General features: G+C 35.5%; 1 protein-coding gene across 1 annotated transcript; it reads left to right on the plus strand.

The window, feature by feature from the left end:
• Positions 1-14,377: 14,377 nt before the first annotated feature.
• Positions 14,378-15,100, plus strand: LOC139902415 (uncharacterized). The gene has a single exon (XM_071885047.1). It carries the CDS (start codon positions 14,378-14,380, stop codon positions 15,098-15,100), a length of 723 nt encoding a protein of 240 aa, XP_071741148.1.
• The last annotated feature ends 1,651 nt before the right edge of the window (positions 15,101-16,751 follow it).

Below are 16,751 nucleotides of genomic sequence, written 5' to 3' on the forward strand. Positions count from 1 at the left end.
GACTACTAACTTAATGATTTTTAAACGAGACATATATGTAACGATTATCGTTGTAAATACATTTAATGTATATATATCATATTAAGAGATTTTCATACATGATAATATTATGATAATATAATAATTTAAAATCTCATTTGATATTATAAACATTGGGTTAACAACATTTAACAAGATCGTTAACCTAAAGGTTTCAAAACAACACTTACATGTAACGACTAACGATGACTTAACGACTCAGTTAAAATGTATATACATGTAGTGTTTTAATATGTATTTATACACTTTTTAAAGACTTCAATACACTTATAAAAATACTTCTACTTAACAAAAATGCTTACAATTACATTCTCGTTCAGTTTCATCAACAATTCTACTCGTATGCACCCGTATTCGTACTCGTACAATACACAGCTTTTAGATGTATGTACTATTGGTATATACACTCCAATGATCAGCTCTTAGCAGGCCATGTGAGTCACCTAACACATGTGGGAACCATCATTTGGCAACTAGCATGAAATATCTCATAAAATTACAAAAATATGAGTAATCATTCATGACTTATTTACATGAAAACAAAATTACATATCCTTTATATCTAATCCATACACCAACGACCAAAAACACCTACAAACACTTTCATTCTTCAATTTTCTTCATCTAATTGATCTCTTTCAAGTTCTATCTTCAAGTTCTAAGTGTTCTTCATAAATTCTACAAGTTCTAGTTACATAAAATCAAGAATACTTTCAAGTTTGCTAGCTCACTTCCAATCTTGTAAGGTGATCATCCAACCTCAAGAAATCTTTGTTTCTTACAGTAGGTTATCATTCTAATACAAGGTAATAATCATATTCAAACTTTGGTTCAATTTCTATAACTATAACAATCTTATTTCAAGTGATGATCTTACTTGAACTTGTTTTCGTGTCATGATTCTGCTTCAAGAACTTCGAGCCATCCAAGGATCCGTTGAAGCTAGATCCATTTTTCTCTTTTCCAGTAGGTTTATCCAAGGAACTTAAGGTAGTAATGATGTTCATAACATCATTCGATTCATACATATAAAGCTATCTTATTCGAAGGTTTAAACTTGTAATCACTAGAACATAGTTTAGTTAATTCTAAACTTGTTCGCAAACAAAAGTTAATCCTTCTAACTTGACTTTTAAAATCAACTAAACACATGTTCTATATCTATATGATATGCTAACTTAATGATTTAAAACCTGGAAACACGAAAAACACCGTAAAACCGGATTTACGCCGTCGTAGTAACACCGCGGGCTGTTTTGGGTTAGTTAATTAAAAACTATGATAAACTTTGATTTAAAAGTTGTTATTATGAGAAAATGATTTTTATTATGAACATGAAACTATATCCAAAAATTATGGTTAAACTCAAAGTGGAAGTATGTTTTCTAAAATGGTCATCTAGACGTCGTTCTTTCGACTGAAATGACTACCTTTACAAAAATGACTTGTAACTTATTTTTCCGACTATAAACCTATACTTTTTCTGTATAGATTCATAAAATAGAGTTCAATATGAAACCATAGCAATTTGATTCACTCAAAACGGATTTAAAATTAAGAAGTTATGGGTAAAACAAGATTGGATAATTTTTCTCATTTTAGCTACGTGAAAATTGGTAACAAATCTATTCCAACCATAACTTAATCAACTTGTATTGTATATTATGTAATCTTGAGATACCATAGACACGTATACAATGTTTCAACCTATCATGTCGACACATCTATATATATTTCGGAACAACCATAGACACTCTATATGTGAATGTTGGAGTTAGCTATACAGGGTTGAGGTTGATTCCAAAATATATATAGTTTGAGTTGTGATCAATACTGAGATATGTATACACTGGGTCGTGGATTGATTCAAGATAATATTTATCAATTTATTTCTGTACATCTAACTGTGGACAACTAGTGTAGGTTACTAACGAGGACAGCTGACTTAATAAACCTAAAACATCAAAATATATTAAAAGTGTTGTAAATATATTTTGAACATACTTTGATATATATGTATATATGGTTATAGGTTCGTGAATCAACCAGTGGCCAATTCTTACTTCCCGATGAAGTAAAAATCTGTGAAAGTGAGTTATAGTCCCACTTTTAAAATCTAATATTTTTGGGATGAGAATACATGCAGGTTTTATAAATGATTTACAAAATAGACACAAGTACGTGAAACTACATTCTATGGTTGAATTATCAAAATCGAATATGCCCCTTTTTATTAAGTCTGGTAATCTAAGAATTAGGGAACAGACACCCTAATTGACGCGAATCCTAAAGATAGATCTATCGGGCCCAACAAGCCCCATCCAAAGTACCGGATGCTTTAGTACTTTGAAATTTATATCATATCCGAAGGGTGTCCCGGAATGATGGGGATATTCTTATATATGTATCTTGTTAATGTCGGTTACCAGGTGTTCACCATATGAATGATTTTTATCTCTATGTATGGGATGTGTATTGAAATATGAAATCTTGTGGTCTATTATTATGATTTAATATATATAGGTTAAACCTATAATTCACCAACATTTTTGTTGACGTTTTAAGCATGTTTATTCTCAGGTGATTATTAAGAGCTTCCGCTGTTGCATACTTAAATAAGGACGAGATTTGGAGTCCATGCTTGTATGATATTGTGTAAAAACTGCATTCAAGAAACTTATTTTGTTGTAACATATTTGTATTGTAAACCATTATGTAATGGTCGTGTGAAAACAGGATATTTTAGATTATCATTATTTGATAATCTACGTAAAGCTTTTTAAACCTTTATTGATGAAATAAAGGTTATGGTTTGTTTTAAAATGAATGCAGTCTTTGAAAAACGTCTCATATAGAGGTCAAAACCTCGCAACGAAATCAATTAATATGGAACGTTTTTAATCAATAAGAACGGGACATTTCAGTTGGTATCCGAGCGTTGGTCTTAGAGAACCAGAATTTTGCATTAGTGTGTCTTATCGAGTTTGTTAGGATGCATTAGTGAGTCTGGACTTCGACCGTGTTTACTTGAAAAATGATTGCTTAACAAATTTTGTTGGAAACTATATATTTTTAACATGTGAATATTATGTGATATATTAATCTCTTAACGCGTTTGATATTATGTGATAGATGTCTACCTCTAGAACAAGTCCCATTGACTCACCTAATAATAATGAAGAGTCAAATGTAAATTGGAATGATTCGTGGACTGATTCACAAGTTCCCGAAGAGGAACCGGAAGAAGAGTCGGAACCGGAAGAAGAATCGGAACCGGAAGAAGAATCGGAACCGGATGAAGAAATAGAACCGGTGGGGGAAATAATAAAACGGTTAAGTAAAAGAAAATCCTCAACCAACCGACCAAGGTTAATTATGGTCAATGGTGTTTCCGCCAAGGAAGCAAAATATTGGGAGGATTACCAATTCTCCGATGAATCGGATTCCGACGAGAATTCCGATGATGTTATAGAAATTACCCCAACTGAATTTAAAAAGGCAAAAGAAAATAATAAGGGAAAGGGCATAAAAATAGAGAAATCTAATTCCAACCCCGATGAACTTTATATGTATCGTCAACCCCCGAAGTCCTTAAGTTGTAACAATGACCCGGGAACCTCTAAACCACCAGGTTTTTCTAGACCAATGTGGAAAACGACGGCTCGTATTAGGGGAACATCATATATCCCTAGAAACTTGGCAAAACGAACCAAAACCGAAAAAGAAGAAACAAGCGAGTCGGAATAAGATAGTTGTATTCGTGTGGTGTAATATATGTAATATAGTGTGCTTATGCTTTATGATATATGTAAAAATTGCTTGTATTAATAAGTATTTTTTTTTTATGAATCTAACTCTTGTCCATTTTACAGTATAAAAACACAAAATGGATAGACAACCCAATATTTTAAGAGACCTACCCGGAGACATGATTGATGAAATCTTGTCTAGAGTCGGTCAGAATTCTTCGGCACAACTATTTATGGCGAGATCAGTTTGTAAGACATTCGAAGAACGTTCCAAGAATGCCTTGGTTTATAAAAGGCTTTCGTTAGAAAGATGGGGGATATCACATTGGGAAATCCATAAGTTACGATGTGTTTACTTTGACGCATATATTGCGGGGAACCCAAATGCTATTTTACGCAATGGGTTAAGAAATTATTTTGACTCAATATATCCGAATATTGGACTTCGTGATTTAGAAAAAGCGGCTAACATGCAACATAAAGAAGCATGTTATGCTTACGGATTAGTAATGTTCGCTTCTCACCAAAGTGAGAACAAGAACATCGGGCTACAACTATTAAACAAAACGTTCCCACAAGTGACGGAGTCGGTAATTGGGGTAAGAAATGAGGTTTTTAGATTGTTACGGGACTGTTGGACATTACGTAACCCTCTTCCCTTTGACGACGTTACAACACGCTGTCTTATCAACGACCATAACGATTATGTTCCACAAGACCAAGGATGGGAAGTAGTCCTAGTAAAACCAGAATGCATGACTTGTTTCTGGACGTATGAATTACGTGTCTTTATTGCCTTTGCTGAACGACTTGTGTACTAGCTAGAATTATCTTCACAACCATCTTGTATCAAATTTATTGTGTGCTATATTTCATGCTATATGTAAAATAAGCGGTATTGTAAGTTTGTAAAATATTGTGTAAAAGTTTGAACGCGAAATATTATTATAATCAGTTTTTCATATAGAATTGTAGTAGTTGAATTGTATATTAGCTACTAAGTATGAACTTAATGGGTAGGTACTACCCGAATTTAAACTTATAAAACGCTAATATGAAGAAAAAGCTTTTTATAAATGAGTTCATATTATGCTACGAAATACTATTAACTACTCTTAATATTCTGTATGATTAACTTGTTCCATTTGACTATTTTGAAGGAAATTGCACCGACTACTCGACACACCGTGAATATGAATGAAGAGGAATTCCGTACTTTTCTAGCTTCAAACATAGCCGCAGTACAGGCTGCGCTACATACCAACAATAACCTTGGATCTAGCAGTACAGGAAATCGTGTAGGATGCACCTACAAAGAATTCACTGCCTGCAAACCTTTGGAATTTGATGGAACCGAAGGACCGATCGGATTGAAACGGTGGACCGAGAAGGTCGAATCGGTGTTTGCCATAAGTAAGTGTACTGAAGAGGACAAAGTGAAGTACGCTACGCATACCTTCACAGGTTCTGCGTTAACATGGTGGAATACCTATCTAGAGCAAGTGGGACAAGACGATGCGTACGCACTACCGTGGTCAGCATTCAAGCACTTGATGAACGAGAAGTACCGTCCCAGAACCGAGGTCAATAAGCTCAAGACAGAACTTAGAGGGTTACGAACCCAAGGATTTGATATTACCACGTACGAAAGACAATTCACAGAATTGTGCCTATTATGTCCGGGAGCATTCGAAGATGAGGAAGAGAAGATCGACGCGTTTGTGAAAGGATTACCGGAAAGAATCCAAGAACATATAAGTTCACACGAGCCCGCCTCCATACAACAGGCATGTAGAATGGCTCACAAACTAGTGAACCAGATTGAAGAAAGAATTAAAGAACAGACTGCTGAAGAGGCCAATGTGAAGCAAGTCAAAAGAAAGTGGGAGGAAAACGGTGATAAGAATCACCAATACAACAACAACAGCAATTACAACAATAATCGCAACAATTATCCCAATAATCGCAACATCAATCGCAACTACAATAAACGAACCAACAACAACAACAACAACAACAACAACAACAACAACAACAACAACAACAACAACAACAACAACAACAACAACAACAACAACAACTACAACAATCATCCCAACAACAATAATAACCGCAACAACAACAACAATCAGAAGCAGCTATGCCAAAGGTGTGAAAAGTATCACTCGGGGTTCTGCACCAAATTTTGCAACAAGTGTAAAAGAAATGGTCATAGCGCGGCGAAGTGTGAGGTCTACGGACCAGGGGTGAATAGAACGAAAGGAACAAATGGTGTCGGAACGAGTAATGGCGGAGCAAGTAGTGTCGGAGCAAGTTATGCCAATGTAGTTTGTTATAAATGTGGAAAACCGGGCCACATTATTAGAAATTGCCCGAACCAGGGGAACACGAATGGACAAGGCCGCGTAAGAGTTTTCAATATTAATGCGGCAGAGGCACAGGAATACCCGGAGCTTGTTACGGGTACGTTTCTTATTGACAATAAATCTGCTTACGTTTTATTTGATTCGGGTGCAGATAGAAGCTATATGAGTAGAGATTTTTGTGCTAAATTAAGTTGTCCATTGATGCCTTTGGATAGTAAATTTTTACTCGAATTAGCAAATGGTAAATTAATTTCCGCAGATAATATATGTCGGAATCGAGAAATTAAACTGGTTAGCGAAACATTTAAGATTGATTTGATACCAGTAGAGTTAGGGAGTTTTGATGTGATAATCGGTATGGACTGGTTGAAAGAAGTGAAAGCAGAGATCGTTTGTTACAAAAATGCAATTCGCATTATACGAGAAAAAGGAAAACCCTTAATGGTGTACGGAGAAAAGGGCAACACGAAGCTACATCTTATTAGTAATTTGAAGGCACAAAAACTAATAAGAAAAGGTTGCTATGCTGTTCTAGCACACGTCGAGAAAGTACAAACTGAAGAAAAGAGCATCAATGATGTTCCCATTGCAAAAGAATTTCCCGATGTATTTCCGAAAGAATTACCGGAATTACCCCCACATCGATCCGTTGAATTTCAAATAGATCTTGTACCAGGAGCTGCACCAATAGCTCGTGCTCCTTACAGACTCGCACCCAGCGAGATGAAAGAACTGCAAAGCCAATTACAAGAACTTTTAGAGCGTGGTTTCATTCGACCAAGCACATCACCGTGGGGAGCTCCTGTTTTGTTTGTCAAGAAGAAAGATGGTACATTCAGGTTGTGTATCGACTACCGAGAGTTGAACAAACTTACCATCAAGAACCGCTACCCACTATCGAGAATCGACGACTTATTTGATCAACTACAAGGCTCGTCTGTTTATTCAAAGATTGACTTACGTTCCGGGTATCATCAAATGCGGGTGAAAGAAGATGATATTCCAAAGACTGCTTTCAGAACACGTTACGGTCATTACGAGTTTATGGTCATGCCGTTTGGTTTAACTAATGCACCAGCTGTGTTCATGAACCTTATGAACCGAGTGTGTGGACCATACCTTGACAAGTTTGTCATTGTTTTCATTGATGACATACTTATTTACTCAAAGAATGACCAAGAACACGGTGAACATTTGAGAAAGGTGTTAGAAGTATTGAGGAAGGAAGAATTGTACGCTAAGTTTTCAAAGTGTGCATTTTGGTTGGAAGAAGTTCAATTCCTCGGTCACATAGTGAACAAAGAAGGTATTAAGGTGGATCCGGCAAAGATAGAAACTGTTGAAAAGTGGGAAACCCCGAAAACTCCGAAACACATACGCCAGTTTTTAGGACTAGCTGGTTACTACAGAAGGTTCATCCAAGACTTTTCCAGAATAGCAAAACCCTTGACTGCATTAACGCATAAAGGGAAGAAATTTTAATGGAATGATGAACAAGAGAAAGCGTTTCAGTTATTGAAGAAAAAGCTAACTACGGCACCTATATTGTCATTGCCTGAAGGGAATGATGATTTTGTGATTTATTGTGACGCATCAAAGCAAGGTCTCGGTTGTGTATTAATGCAACGAACGAAGGTGATTGCTTATGCGTCTAGACAATTGAAGATTCATGAACAAAATTATACGACGCATGATTTGGAATTAGGCCCGGTTGTTTTTGCATTAAAGACTTGGAGGCACTACTTATATGGGGTCAAAAGTATTATATATACCGACCACAAAAGTCTTCAACACATATTTAATCAGAAACAACTGAATATGAGGCAGCGTAGGTGGATTGAATTGTTGAATGATTACGACTTTGAGATTCGTTACCACCCGGGGAAGGCAAATGTGGTAGCCGATGCCTTGAGCAGGAAGGATAGAGAACCCATTCGAGTAAAATCTATGAATATAATGATTCATAATAACCTTACTACTCAAATAAAGGTGGCGCAACAAGGAGTTTTAAAAGAGGGAAATTTAAAGGATGAAATACCCAAAGGATCGGAGAAGCATCTTAATATTCGGGAAGACGGAACCCGGTATAGGGCTGAAAGGATTTGGGTACCAAAATTTGGAGATATGAGAGAAATGGTACTTAGAGAAGCTCATAAAACCAGATACTCAATACATCCTGGAACGGGGAAGATGTACAAGGATCTCAAGAAACATTTTTGGTAGCCGGGTATGAAAGCCGATGTTGCTAAATACGTAGGAGAATGTTTGACGTGTTCTAAGGTCAAAGCTGAGCATCAGAAACCATCAGGTCTACTTCAACAACCCGAAATCCCGGAATGGAAATGGGAAAACATTACCATGGATTTCATCACTAAATTGCCAAGGACTGCAAGTGGTTTTGATACTATTTGGGTAATAGTTGATCGTCTCACCAAATCCCCACACTTCCTGCCAATAAGAGAAGATGACAAGATGGAGAAGTTAGCACGACTGTATTTGAAGGAAGTCGTCTCCAGACATGGAATACCAATATCTATTATCTCTGATAGGGATGGCAGATTTATTTCAAGATTCTGGCAGACACTACAGCAAGCATTAGGAACTCCTCTAGACATGAGTACTGCCTATCATCCACAAACTGATGGGCAGAGCGAAAGGACGATACAAACGCTTGAAGACATGCTACGAGCATGTGTTATTGATTTCGGAAACAGTTGGGATCGACATCTACCGTTAGCAGAATTTTCCTACAACAACAGCTACCATTCAAGCATTGAGATGGCGCCGTTTGAAGCACTTTATGGTAGAAAGTGCAGGTCTCCGATTTGTTGGAGTGAAGTGGGGGATAGACAGATTACGGGTCCGGAGATTATACAAGAAACTACCGAGAAGATCATCCAAATTCAACAACGGTTGAAAACCGCCCAAAGTCGACAAAAGAGCTACGCTGACATTAAAAGAAAAGATATAGAATTTGAAATTGGAGAGATGGTCATGCTTAAAGTTGCACCTTGGAAAGGCGTTGTTCGATTTGGTAAACGAGGGAAATTAAATCCAAGGTATATTGGACCATTCAAGATTATTGATCGTGTCGGACCAGTAGCTTACCGACTTGAGTTACCTCAACGACTCGCGACTGTACATAACACTTTCCACGTCTCGAATTTGAAGAAATGTTTTGCTAAAGAAGATCTCACTCTTCCGTTAGATGAAATCCAAATCAACGAAAAACTCCAATTCATCGAAGAACCCGTCGAAATAATGGATCGTGAGGTTAAAAGACTTAAGCAAAACAAGATACCAATTGTTAAGGTTCGATGGAATGCTCGTAGAGGACCCGAGTTCACCTGGGAGTGTGAAGATCAGATGAAGAAGAAATACCCGCATCTATTTCCAGAAGATTCGTCAACACCTTCAACAGCTTAAAATTTCGGGACGAAATTTATTTAACGGGTAGGTACTGTAGTGACCCGAAGTTTTCCATGTTTATATATATTAATTGAGATTGATATTTACATGATTAAATGTTTCCAACATGTTAAGCAATCAAACTTGTTAAGACTTGATTAATTGAAATATGTTTCATATAGACAATTGACCACCCAAGTTGACCGGCGATTCACGAACGTTAAAACTTGTAAAAACGACATGACGATATATATATGGATATACATATGGTTAACATGAGATTATGATAAGTAAGTATCTCCATAAGTATATTAACAATAAGTTATATACATATAAACAAGACTACTAACTTAAGGATTTCGAAACGAGACATATATGTAACGATTATCGTTGTAACGACATTTAAATGTATATATATCATATTAAGATATATTAATATATCATAATATCATGATAATATAATAATTTAACATCTCATTAGATATAATAAACAATGGGTTAACAACATTAATTGAGATCGTTAACTTAAAGGTTTCAAAACAACACTTACATGTAACGACTAACGATGACTTAACGACTCAGTTAAAATGTATATACATGTAGTGTATTTAGATGTATTAAAATACTTTTGGAAGACTTCAAGACATATATCAAAACACTCATACTTAACAAAAATGGTTACAGTTACTTTCCCATTCTTTTCTTTCATCAAGAATTCTAGTCGTATTTTTACCCGTATTATACACAGCTTCAAAACGTACTTACTATGGGTATATACCAATAGGAACTAGCATGGGATTCCACTCTTGATTATGTCATGTATGACTAATCAATTTTAACTTCTACCATGAGCTAGTCAACTAACTAGAACTCCTTTTAACCCCACTCACCACTCACCAATTACCACTCATCATTCACTCCATTTCACTTCCAATTCTCTTTCTAATTCTCTCTCAACACACCCACACTATTATGAACGTATTTTTCCAGTAGTTAATCATCATCTTCATCAAAAATCAATTCAAGAATCAAGCTATAATCATCATCATAGGAAGAACACTTCAAAAATCCCTTCAAGTTTACTAATATACTTCCAAGCTTTCTAATCCATTCCAAGTAATCATCTAAGATCAAGAAACCTTTGTTATATACAGTAGGTTATCTTTCTTATTCAAGGTAATATTCATATTCAAACTTTGATTCAATTTCTATAACTATAAACTATCTTAATTCGAGTAAAAATCTTACTTGAACTTGTTTTTATGTCATGACCCTACTTCAAGAACTTTCAAGCCATCCAAGATCCTTTGAAGCTAGATCATTTCTTGTCACTTCCAGTAGGTTTACCTACTAAACTTGAGGTATTAATGATGTTCATAACATCATTCGATTCATATATATAAAACTATCTTATTCGAAGGTTTAAACTCGTAATCACTAGAACATAGTTTCGTTAATTCTAAACTTGTTCGCAAACAAAAGTTAATCCTTCTAACTTGACTTTTAAAATTAACTAAACACATGTTCTATATCTATATGATATGCTAACTTAATGATTTAAAACCTGGAAACACGAAAAACACCGTAAAACCGGATTTACGCCGTCGTAGTAACACCGCGGGCTGTTTTGGATTAGTTAATTAAAAACTATGATAAACTTTGATTTAAAAGTTGTTATTCTCAGAAAATGATTTTTATTATGAACATGAAACTATATCCAAAAATTATGGTTAAACTCAAAGTGGAAGTATGTTTTCTAAAATGGTCATCTAGACGTCGTTCTTTCGACTGAAATGACTACCTTTACAAAAACGACTTGTAACTTATTTTTACGACTATAAACCTATACTTTTTCTATTTAGATTCATAAAATAGAGTTCAATATGAAACCATAGCAATTTGATTCACTCAAAACGGATTTAAAATGAAGAAGTTATGGGTAAAACAAGATTGGATAATTTTTCTAATTTTAGCTACGTGAAAATTGATAACAAATCTATTCCAACCATAACTTAATCAACTTGTATTATATATTATGTAATCTTGAGATACCATAGACACGTATACAATGTTTCGACCTATCATGTCGACACATCTATATATATTTCGGAACAACCATAGACACTCTATATGTGAATGTTGGAGTTAGCTATACAGGGTTGAGGTTGATTCCAAAATATATATAGTTTGAGTTGTGATCAATACTGAGATACGTATACACTGGGTCGTGGATTGATTCAAGATAATATTTATCGATTTATTTCTGTACATCTAACTGTGGACAACTAGTTGTAGGTTACTAACGAGGACAGCTGACTTAATAAACTTAAAACATCAAAATATATTAAAAGTGTTGTAAATATATTTTGAACATACTTTAATATATATGTATATAATGTTATAGGTTCGTGAATCAACAGTGGCCAAGTCTTACTTCTCGACGAAGTAAAAATCTGTGAAAGTGAGTTATAGTCCCACTTTTAAAATCTAATATTTTTGGGATGAGAATACATGCAGGTTTTATAAATGATTTACAAAATAGACACAAGTACGTGAAACTACATTCTATGGTTGAATTATCGAAATCGAATATGCCCCTTTTTATTAAGTCTGGTAAAATAAGAATTAGGGAACAAACACCCTAATTGATGCGAATCCTAAAGATAGATCTATTGGGCCTAACAAACCCCATCCAAAGTACCGGATGCTTTAGTACTTCGAAATTTATATCATATCCGAAGGGTGTCCCGGAATGATGGGGATATTCTTATATATGCATCTTGTTAATGTCGGTTACCAGGTGTTCACCATATGAATAATTTTTATCTCTATGTATGGGATGTGTATTGAAATATGAAATCTTGTGGTCTATTGTTACGATTTGATATATATAGGTTAAACCTATAACTCACCAACATTTTTGTTGACGTTTAAAGCATGTTTATTCTCAGGTGAATATTAAGAGCTTCCGCTGTTGCATACTAAAATAAGGACAAGATTTGGAGTCCATGTTTGTATGATATTGTGTAAAAACTGCATTCAAGAAACTGATTTCGATGTAACATATTTGTATTGTAAACCATTATGTAATGGTCGTGTGTAAACAGGATATTTTAGATTATCATTATTTGATAATATACGTAAAGCTTTTTAAACCTTTATTTATGAAATAAAGGTTATGGTTTGTTTTAAAAATGAATGCAGTCTTTGAAAAACGTCTCATATAGAGGTCAAAACCTCGCAACGAAATCAATTAATATGGAATGTTTTTAATCAATAAGAACGGGACATTTCAAATCATACTTTGGATTGTTAGTTTCTCTTCCTTCAATCCGGTTCTACAAGAAAGGTATAATCTTTAAACTCTCTTGTTGTATTTATTTATTTAACCGTATAAATCATATGGATCCATTTTTTGGTAATTTAGTTATTAATATAATTCATACGCTTCCGCTTAAAGTTATTGTTATTATATGTATGTACATGATAATAATTAAATGATGAGAAAATTGTTTTTCTTAAAACCCTAAATCACCATCCGTGGTATCAGAGCCTCTTATGTTTTTATACGGTTAGTATAATTTTGTGTGGTTGTTATTGATTAAATGGCTAGTGTATATATTTGTATTTTTTTTATCCATGGCCAAGACATGCATCTTGTGCCATGGAGCAAGCCATAATTATTGTCATGATCATGTTATTATTATGATGATTTAATTGCGCATAGCCGATGAAAACCTAGACCGTGTATATGTGTTGTGATCTTGAATGTTTATGGTTGTTTGGATGCCATTGTTTTGTGGCCATTTATGGATGTAATTTAATCTTTTATTTCGGGAGGCCGTTTTGAGCCAATTATGTAATTTACAATTCTAGATTAGTTGTATTTTATTTTTTAATAAATGTAACCTCCATGATGGGATTAAAGACTTGAAGTGAAAGGTATTTGGCCATGACACTTGCAGTAAAGTCAATGGACAAAAGCTGAGAGAGATGCGGTGAAGGAGGACACTTGGTCATCATGAGATCTTGACGCAAGTGGGAGCTTCTACGGTTTACTTTTGTGATCGTCCCTCTAGTTGACCGCTTGGTTCTCATAATAGCTCGTGAGACCAAGCATAGGATTTTCACCGGTTGAGGCTATGCACATACTTATTATGTTTTATTTTGTTTGGTTGGATTTTATATGTTATGTGATTGTGTATAATTTGCCATGTGACAACAAAAATCAAAACATAATTAAAATCAAGTTGAAACGTTTTTAAGTTGTGAGGCGAATATTATGCATGTAATATTCGTAACACAACTTTTCTAAAAGATTATTAAAATTGTTTAATATACCCGGCAAAATTTAAGTCGTGCCGTCCAATTCAGTTGAAACACTTGTCGTTATTCTTTGACTATGCGTGAGACCTAGTTGAATTATAACTCAAGGTGATCATTATCTATGCGTGAGACCTAGATTAATTTTTACACGCTTCACAATTGGATGACTTAATCGAGTTGAGAGGTGAGACCGCAACCCGAGGCAAGGATGGGACTAAACATGCCAGCATGACACTAGTGTTAGACACTAAATGTCGTGAGTCCCATAAAGATCTAAGAGTTGCACTTGTAACGCAATTGGTGCCCGCCGCCTACCGATTGAATCCACCATTGCTAGCAGATCAACTGATGTGATGGTGGAAGCACAATGTGGATCTTAGCCTTTTACAAAAATTAATAGTTTTATAAGTTTTTTTTTTAAAACATGGGTAGTTAATTTATAAAAGGATAATTATCAAAGATACTAAAAGAGCCTTGTTTATTTTGTAGATGACATCAAACGCAATTCAATCCGTAAACAACATGACCATAAGGTCAATCCTTGAGAAGGAAAAATTGAATGGTAACAACTTCATTGACTGGTATCGAAACCTTCAGATTGTCTTAAAGTCTGAAAGGAACTTGCACCATCTGGAAAATCCTTTACCTGTAGCCCCACCTGAAACTGCTAATGCTACTGTTCGTAATGCTTATACTAAGCAGTATAATGAACAACTTGAAGTGGCATGTCTTATGCTTGCTAGCATGACCTCTGAGCTCCAAAGGAACTTAATGGACTACAATGCATATGACATGATCGAGGAACTCAAGACGATGTTCCAACAACAGGCAGAACATGAATTGTTTGGAACTGTGAAAGCGTTTCACGCTTGCAAACATGAGTTAGGGCAGCCAGTTAGCCAATATGTCTTGAAGATAAAAGGCTATCTGGATCAATTGGAGCGCCTAGGTTATGCTATGCCACTAGTTCTTAGAGTGCACTTGATACTTACTTCACTATCCAAGGACTATGATGGATTTGTAATGAATTACAATATAAATAGCATGGGAAAAACCATCCCCGAGCTACATGCAATGCTTAAGCAAGCTGAAAAGGGGCTACCAAAGAAGACTCCTGCAGTCTTAACAATAAAGGAAGGTAAAATCCAGAAAAGAAAGCCGCAAGTTGCTAGTGGAAAGGAAAGAGTAAGCAAGCTTACACACCTAAGATGAAAATTCCACCACCAGCAAAGAAAGAGCATCCCGCAAAGGACATGGCTTGTCACCATTGTGGCCAGATTGGTCATTGGAGAAGAAACTGTGTCCTTTACTTGGAAGAGTTGAAGAAGGGAAAGGCTGGTTCGACCAGCACTTCAGGTATCTTCGTTATAGAACTCTATAATTTTCCTAATAAAACTTGGGTGTATGACACTGGTTGTGGTACTCATATTTGTAATGATATGCAGGGACTTAGGAAAATTCAGAAGCTGAATAAGGGGGCTTTGGATCTGTACGTTGGCAATGGCGATCGTGCAACTGTCGAAGCTATAGGAAGCTATGAGCTCATCCTCCCAAGAGTACTTATTCTTATTTTAGATAATTGTCATTATGCACCTTCTATTACTAGAGGTGTTATTTCAGTTTCTCGTTTGAAAGATAATGGTTTTAATCATGTATTCACAGATTATGGTATTTCGGTTTCTAAGGATAATATTTTTTATTTTAATGCTATTCCTAGAGATGGTATTTTTGAAATTGACATGCATAATCTTGTTCCAAACCAAAGTTCTATATTTAACTGTAGCTCTAAGAAATTCAAGCATGATTTGAATTCCACATATCTATGGCATTGTCGTCTTGGTCATATAAACAAGAAACGTATAACAAAGCTGCAACACGATGGGCTTCTTGAGTCAACCGGCAGTGAGTCGTTTGACATATGTGAATCTTGTTTATCTGGAAAAATGACAAAGAAACCATTTACCCACCAGGTTGAAAGGGCGAATGATCTACTTGGACTCATTCATACAGATGTATGTGGCCCATTTAGAACAATGTCTAGAGATGGAGCTACCTAATTCGTTACTTTTACTGATGATTTTAGTAGATATGGTTATGTTTACTTGATTAAACATAAACATGAAGTATTTGAAATGTTCAAAGCATTTCAAAATGAAGTAGAAAATCAACTCGGAAAGACCATTAAGGTTCTACAGTTCGACCGTGGAGGCGAATATATGAGTCAAGAGTTTTTAGATCATCTGAGAGATTGTGGGATCGTCTCACAGTTTACTCCTCCTTACACACCTCAGCATAATGGGGTGTCAAAAAGGAGAAATCGAACTTTGCTTGACATGGTTCGATCAATGATGAATCTAACAACTCTACCAGCATCCTTTTGGGGATATACTCCAGAGTCTGCTGCACGCATTCTCAACATGGTTCCAACCAAGAAGGTAAACAAGACACCATATGAAATATGGCATGGAAAAGTCCCAAATATGTCTTACTTGAAAGTCTGGGGTTGTGAGGCTCACGTGAAGCGTGATACGCCAAACAAACTTGAGTCCAGAACTATCAAGTGTATCTTTGTAGGATACCCAAAGGAAACGATGGGATACTACTTCTACTATCCAGCAGAAAATAAGGTTTTCACTGCTAGATATGATGAGTTTTTGGAGAAGAGTCTCCTCTTACAGGAAGCAAGTGGGAGCACTGTAGATCTTGAAGAAATTCAAGAACAAGATACATTACCTTCTGTAGGCACTAGCAAAATTTGTACTGAGCCTCAACATGAAAGTGTCGAGGCACAGGACGAAGCATGTCTCATTCGTAGATCTAATAGAACCTCCCGTCCACCTGAAAGGTTAAACCTTATGGTTAC

This window comes from Rutidosis leptorrhynchoides, chromosome 1, assembly GCF_046630445.1.
Source record: "Rutidosis leptorrhynchoides isolate AG116_Rl617_1_P2 chromosome 1, CSIRO_AGI_Rlap_v1, whole genome shotgun sequence".
Lineage (NCBI taxonomy): Eukaryota > Viridiplantae > Streptophyta > Magnoliopsida > Asterales > Asteraceae > Rutidosis > Rutidosis leptorrhynchoides.